Source organism: Nelumbo nucifera, chromosome 1, assembly GCF_055504915.1.
Source record: "Nelumbo nucifera cultivar China Antique chromosome 1, China Antique-T2T, whole genome shotgun sequence".
NCBI lineage: Eukaryota > Viridiplantae > Streptophyta > Magnoliopsida > Proteales > Nelumbonaceae > Nelumbo > Nelumbo nucifera.
In genome coordinates, this window is record NC_142649.1 from 172,627,312 (window position 1) to 172,634,882 (window position 7,571).

General features: G+C 35.7%; 1 protein-coding gene across 1 annotated transcript; it reads right to left on the minus strand.

Moving 5' to 3' along the window:
- Positions 1–6,032: 6,032 nt before the first annotated feature.
- LOC104596643 (uncharacterized) lies at positions 6,033–6,482 on the minus strand. Its single transcript, XM_010257902.1, has one exon. The coding sequence runs from the start codon at positions 6,480–6,482 to the stop codon at positions 6,033–6,035; it is 450 nt and encodes a 149-aa protein (XP_010256204.1).
- Positions 6,483–7,571: the final 1,089 nt, after the last annotated feature.

Sequence of the window (7,571 nt, forward strand, 5' to 3'; positions counted from 1 at the left end):
GCAAGCTAAGTATATATAATGGGGTGGTAATAATGGAGGGACCTTGAATGCCTGGTGACCGTTATAATATTAATGGCCCCATTTTTCTTTTCTCTTGATCCTAAATTTATATTCTCCTTTATTTTAATTATTATTTTTTTATTTTAGGAATTGATTCAAAAAGCATATATGTATGCATGTTTTAATTTACTGGGGCACAAGCGTGGAATAAAGATGAAGTTATATACTCACGGCAGTACAATATGGTCGGTATGGGTGTCACGTGGATTCTTGCCCTAGTATTAATGGTGCCTCATGCTTCCAATAATTTCTTGAATTACTTGTCCAATGGTTTACTAAGAAACTACTTACAATGAATTGATAAATTTATATAAGAAAAAACTATATAGTTAAATATAATTCAATACATATAATATTACAAGTTTATTAAAGCCCTAAAAACGGTGGTTTGGTTTAGCTCTCAATGTTGCATATGGTACGGCTAAAACATAGGGCAGGTCAGGCTAATTATATAATAGGATGATCACGATCACAATATATACAATTAATGTCTATGTCTACTCTGAGTGAGGAGAGCCATTAGACTAGACTTTTGGGGGATAAGGTCTTATGCCCCACTCCTAGTTATTGATAAAATTTTCTTTTTTACTTTCCTTTCTTTTGTTAAACAAATGAATGCATGTACTAAATTTGAACACAGAAAAAGATGGTTTGTTTACATAATTGGCAACTCTGTTTGAATTCAGAACTTCAGATGATAGTATTGGATGAGACATTAATGGTGTGTAATCAATATTGTATATATCTCTGAGATGGAGAATCTTGCACCAATGAGAGTGGAAACTATCAATTCTATATGTGAGATGGGCTGCCAAGGGAATATTTTACATGTCTTCATCATGTGTACGTCTAGCTAATTGGTACGCCGCATTCTTCTTTCACTGAGAAATGAGAATCCATATATATACAAGTTTCAGTCATATCAAATATTTTGTTAAATCCGTTGTCTGGTTTTGGCTTTGATATGTTGTCTTTTAGAGAAAATCGGTCTCCATCAACAATATAATAGAGACAACCAGCTGTTTTCTTGCTGGAGGTGGCAAACTTTCGTGGCTAGCTAGGGCTAAGGTTGTTAGAGGATTTGGAGTTATCACAGATTGGTCCCACCTAGCTGAGAAGTGAGAAAACCCTTCAATTACACATAGTACATCCCCGTGGATGTGTATTGGAAACATCTCTAGAGGATGACATCATTAAGACTGGTACTATCATCGAAAGATGTTCTTAATGCATGGCGAGAATATGCTGTGGAGTGTTATGAGGCGGAGATGTAAACTCCTTAAATTACAAATTTGAACAGGTTTATTGCCTTAAATCTTCCATTGCGATAAGGACAAAAGAAACTTCTTATACCCCTTCTTGTCCTCGACCTTACAAAAAAAAAATCTTGGGTCTTTTTCTAATGCAAGGTCTGAGGTAACGAAATACAGTTTGATTGAAATTTTGGTATATATTTATAAGGAAATTGAAGGTTATTTGTATTTGGGGTAAATTACAGATAGGTACCCGGCCTGTATTTATGGAGTAGTGATACTTAAGTGTTTGAATCTTTAAGTGCAACATTTTAATATCTTGAACTTTTAGAAATATATACTTAAAGTGTAACTCCATTAAACTAGCATTATATGAAGGTGAAAATTACTAAAATGCCCATATTTAGATTCTCTTTTCTTATTGTTCCTCTTTTTCTGCCTTTGGACACAATCCAATGGCAACACAAAAGAAATGGTGATTCACAGAATAACACAGCAACTAATGTTTATACCTAAATAAAAACATCCAGAAACAAAGTGAGAACATTTGAGTTCTCTAGTGAAGCTCCCAAGCGACGAGGATGGATGAATACTGACTAATGCTTACAATGTGGTTTCTAAATTAGACTTAAGTATGTGTTTAAAATATGTGCATTTTTGTAATTTTATTCTTATATTAACATCACTTTTATCAAAATTAGATTTAAGTGTATGCTTCTAAAAGTTTAGGCCATGTTTGGGAGTGTTTAAGTTAAAAATAAGTGCTTATATTGGGTGTTTCGTAGCCTTTTTCTCTAATAAGCACTTGTGACTATATTGTCCTTCATTTTCTTTCAAATTTTAAAAATATACCCTTTGAAAAGCACTTTTATTAAATTACTTTTATAAAAACACTTTTATGAAAGTATTTTTATGAAAACACTTCTATAAAAGTACTTTTACGAAAGCACTTTTAAGAAACTACCCTTATGAAAGCACTTTTATGAAAGTACTTTTGTAAAAGCACTTTTACAAAAGTGTTTTCATAAAAAATACTTTTGTAAAAGTGCTTTCATAAAACTACTTTTATAAAATTCAACTATGGATAATTTTATAAGTGGTATTTTAAAATTCAACTAGGGATAATTTTGAAAGAAAAAAAATTGAATAAGTGCTTAATGTATAAATACTTAAAAAAAGCTAGAAATTTGGGCTTAAAAAAAAAGCTAGAAATTTGGGCTTAAAAAATAAGCCCTTATTCTTAAAATAAGCACTTATTTCGGGTTTATTTCCCAAATACCAATAAGTGCTTAATGGCCCAAATAAGCACTTATTTTTAAGCACTTCCAAACATGGCGTTAGAATACTAAGGTGTCGCAATCGAAAATTTAGGACCTCGAGTATCACTACCCCCAAAGTACAAGGGTATCTATAATTTACCCTTGTATTTAATAAAATAAAGTACAATAACAAATTAATAATCAAATAACTAGATAACATTGCAATAAATTTATAATAACAATAGTCCTATTTTACAATTTTTTTTGGTAGAAAGTCCTATTTTACAATTGCTACTCATGAACTGCCTTCTAACAATTAACGTTTTTCAAATAGATAACTGAGTTCATTGCTGCTTTCATGGAAAGTGGCAATGTTAATATAGAAAACAGTCTTGGACCCTAGCTGACGTGGAACCTCTTATTTTGTGGCTGCAGCCAACAGCTAAAACCTTGTAGTAGCAAAAGTGAACTTTTACTGGACATTAGAGTGTTATTGCGCGCATGCATGCACACGCATGTGTGCATATATAATGTACACGAACACAATTTTTAGTGCAAATTCTGTGGCACAGAAATACATTTTTTGGCACCACGTACTACAGCAAAATGCATCTTGATCTAGTACAAAATGAGTTTTATAATGTTGCGTCCTAGGGTTCAGTTTGTTTGTAGTGCAAACTTACATGGAAGTAGAAATCCAGGGTTACTTTTGCTTCAGATTGAAATTTTACCTTGTTAATTTGTTGGTGAGAAGTAAAATGAGAAGCAAAATTAATTATGCGGTCGCCACTTTGTATGAAAGAGTGGTATTTGTTTAGTATCGAGTTAAGTAGAAAATGATATGATCCTGTGAGAGGATTGAGGTAGGAGAAGGTGGTGCAAAATTTTGCATAAATTTTAAAAATACAAAAGAGACAAAAAAGTATAAATTTGGTAGCAGATAAGTGTGCAAATCATAATTACTAACAAATAGATGCAAAATTGACTATGTGATTCAGTTTTTTTACTACAAACAAACAGAACCCTTATATGTTTATAAAGTTAACTATATATATATTGTACCCTATAATGCTAAAAGAAACATTAAATTACTTAAGGGGTAATATTTACAGATCAAGATGCATTTAATGGTATTAGTGGTGAAAAGTAGTGCATTTTTATCTACCAAACACTTTTTTTCTATTTTTAATTTTTCTCTTCAAATGCTTAAGATAAAAGTAAAAAAAAAAAAAAAAATCTTTTCTTGTGGAAAAAATGGCCATCCTATCTATATATATATATATATATATTTAAACTATATGTTATACTTTTTAATGTATGTAGGAGAATGAAAGAAAATGTGGTGTGTGGTGAGAAAAAGAAAGCTTATCTTATACTTTTACTTTCCTTCAGCCACTTCTCCATCCCTTTCACAACTGGTCTCTTCTTTCACAAGCCTTTATTTTTTATCCCCATCGAGTTCTTTCAGTGCAAAAATGCTTACATCCAACATAAAAATAACCATATGAGGTGTTGACATGTGGTGAATTATGCACGGTAAATAGAATGAAACTATTGAGGAAGATGATAACGATAAGGTCTACTGCCAAAGAAAAAGGTGATAAGGATCAAAAATGGAATTTATAGTGGAAAAGGTGTTTACTTTCAGTCATACACTAATCGAAAGAGGTTTATTTGCCATTTATGGACCCATTAACAGTTCAATAAGTGATTGAAAAAAAAAACAAAAACTCCAACACAACCAAGCAATATTGGTTCGGTTATAAATTTTTACTACCATACGGAAGCTAACTTTAGGGCACAAATATTTTGATACAAGTGGATGCAGTAATTACCCCTTCAATCAGGATTTTGTGGATGTGATGGAGATGATGTAGCTGGGTTGTTAGTGCTATAAACTTTATGGAGTAAAAAGAGAAAATCTACCGACTGAATTCTTCCATCTGGCTGAATGATATATTAAATAATACAGTATCTATCCGAAGTGGGAGAACCCAAAGCTGAAAATGGTAGGGTTTGCCCATGATAAGTTCAAATGTCTGGTGTTATTGTTGTTTCTTCCAGAAACATTATAGGTTTATCAATATATAATACAATGTATTGTGAAATAACATATGAGAGTCACTTTAGTTAGAATGTTGAGATTTCACTTTTATGGAGCAAGAAGGTTGTATTTGATAGTAGTGTTTGTTGATTCGGTCAGTTGAACCGTTTGAATCGTTATTCAGTCAAGATTCAGGGTTCAGTTTGAGTAAAATCTGGAAAATGTTGAAAAACGTTGATTTTATCAAAAAAGGTCCAAATAGGACGGTTGGACCATTGACCCAGTCAACCTAATGGTCGGCTTGCAAGTTGCATACTAACTGTGTATGCAAATTTCGGGAGGACATAATTTTGCATTTCGATGTCCAGCTGAGGTGATTTCTTTTATTTTGGATAACTTTTCGAGATCTATCCACCCATGCCTTGCCACTACAAGAAAATCAGTCTAAGCCGGACCGCTGGCTTTGATCTAAGGCGGTGGTCTTCAGTCCGCCCCCTAAACCTCTGCCGGCTTAGGTCAAGACCGCCGCCTTAGGTGGCTGGTTCAAATTGCTCTGAAGCGGCGGTCACACCAAGCCACCGACTTAGCATAATCAGGCGCCAGTTCAAATTACCCCACTATTTCCGTGAAAAAAAACACTTAAAATATATAAATGCTAATATTGCTCTGATATGGCACGTTTTGAACCATCTGACCCGGTTGGTTGAACCGGTGACCCACGACTTGGAGGCAAAAACGGTTTGGCCTCCGGGTTGGTTTTTAAAACACTATTTGATAGGATACCATTGCTGTTTTTATTAGAAACGTTTTTGGCATGGATCGATACCAATTATATTTGTGAAATCACCACATCACATATGAGAACCACTTCAGCTAAAATGGTCAAACTTCACCTCCTTGGAACAAGAAGGTTGTGTTAGGTACCACTGTTGATTCTACCTGAAACATTTTCAATTGATGAATACAAATTAGTGAGGGATATATGTTTTCTCATCACATAAGAGAGTCGTCTTCAGCTAGAATGATTAGATTTAATTCATCCCCTTTGAAAACGCCAATTTGATGTTTCTTCAAACAACCTCCCACGCTTGCATTAAGATATGCATGTTTCAACCATAAACAGTCTCAAATAGCAGCAATAGTACCAAACACAACCTCAATTTTCCCAACTTGAAATCCATTGAATATGTACATCCATGGTTGAGTTCAATTAGGGTTTAAAGAAACGATCAATTATGTAAATTTTATTTCCTAGTCATTGAGACTGAAACTAACTGAAGACCCCTATATCTTGAAGCAAGCACAAAGTAAAGCATGTATAAATTTGCATAGACCTTAAATATATTTGATATCTCAAGCCCCGACTGATCACAAGATATATATGAACATGCATATAGATCCGCATCACATTGTCGATTAAACTAGTTGCTGAGGGCACTTAAATACGACCTTGCACGTATGATCAACCATAATCGTGTAGGAGTGCAAAGGTCTCCTGAGGAACGTAGGCATTGGGACGAACAGCTGACAGACACACATGGAATCCACCTCCCTCAACCATCTGCAACACTCTTCGCTTGGCCCATCATGGTGGTAGTTCCTGCGCCTGTGACCTTCCTGCCGATCGTCCTCGTTGTCATGCTCCTGCTGTCTCTGCTGCTCATTTACCAGCTCCTCTTGATTTCCCCGATGAGTAGTCCTAGTCGCAGTCAATTGTGTAAGATGATGTTCTATAGGCACAAATGCACAAGCATTGCTTACCAGGGCAATCTCAGAGATGCAGAGCGGGTGAGGTGGCGGTGGCACGGAGATGATCTTGGCTATTAGGACTAGAAAAACCGTGATGAAAAGCCTTACAGCCTCCATTTTTGCTTTGTCTCTGATGCCGGAGACTGACGACGAGCGGCTTGCAGTAATAACTTGAACATCAGAGAAATGAGTTTGATTTATATAAGATGATAATGGAAGAGTATGAGCGGAAAGGTGAGAGAGGTGCCTCACTCCTTTTGTGTGAAGTTTACGTGTTGTTAGGTGATAAACTAGTTGATCTTCATATCTGCACTGCAATTCAATTGAATCATTGAACTGTTCGACTCATGTCCCATTGATGACCACAATAGTTCAATATCTGGTTTAATTTAGCCCTAAATCTGACAAAACTGATTGTAGGCATGTAGCCCTCAAACCCAATTAATTGTAGTCAACCTGCATTAATCTCCCTAAGTTGGTTATTATTTTTTCTGACATATTCGTGCTCCACTGTAATTTATGCTGTCTGCAATTAATATTTAATAAAGGATAATGCCCTGATGTGTGTCTTGGGTGGTACATTACATGTATCTTGTACGGGGAGAATATCAATGTCAATCTTGTAATTTTGTAGTATGGTTATTCACCATTTTCATTTTTTTTATTGTCACTCCCCCAAAAGCTTAATGTACTCTTTGAGGAGAGGTACGTAGTCGAGTGAATCAGTAGCGTGTAAAGGTTAAGCACGAGATCCCCTCGACACTAAATTGTGTGTTTTTTGACTAATTCGTGTGCCATCTTGTTGCCTTTTCTTGTATTGTTGCTTGTTGCTTAGGCTTACTCGCCCCGTTCGAGTGCCGCACGGGGCTCAAACGACTAGCCCCATGATAGTTGGTATCAGAGCAGGAGCTCTTGTAGCACATTGGACCTTGTCCACTGCCCCTTAATCAGCACAATGAAGAGCAATCGTGACATTGTCAATGACATACTACACAGACTGCACCAAGCCCATGACACCGATGAGGCACCACTCGATGATCCTGCCAAGACACAAGCCCCGAAGGGCCGCACAACTAAAGATAGCAAGTGTGACAAATCAGTTGACCAACTTGCTGGCATGGACATGCGCATCCTACATTGCGAGACGACACTAGGTGAAACCAGAGATCAGGTTGATGAGCTACACCACAACCTAGAGATTGTTGA

Bases quoted from the DNA above. Each gene is read 5' to 3' on its own strand.
- LOC104596643 (XM_010257902.1), bottom strand. From the start codon at position 6,482: ATGGAGGCTGTAAGGCTTTTCATCACGGTTTTTCTAGTCCTAATAGCC.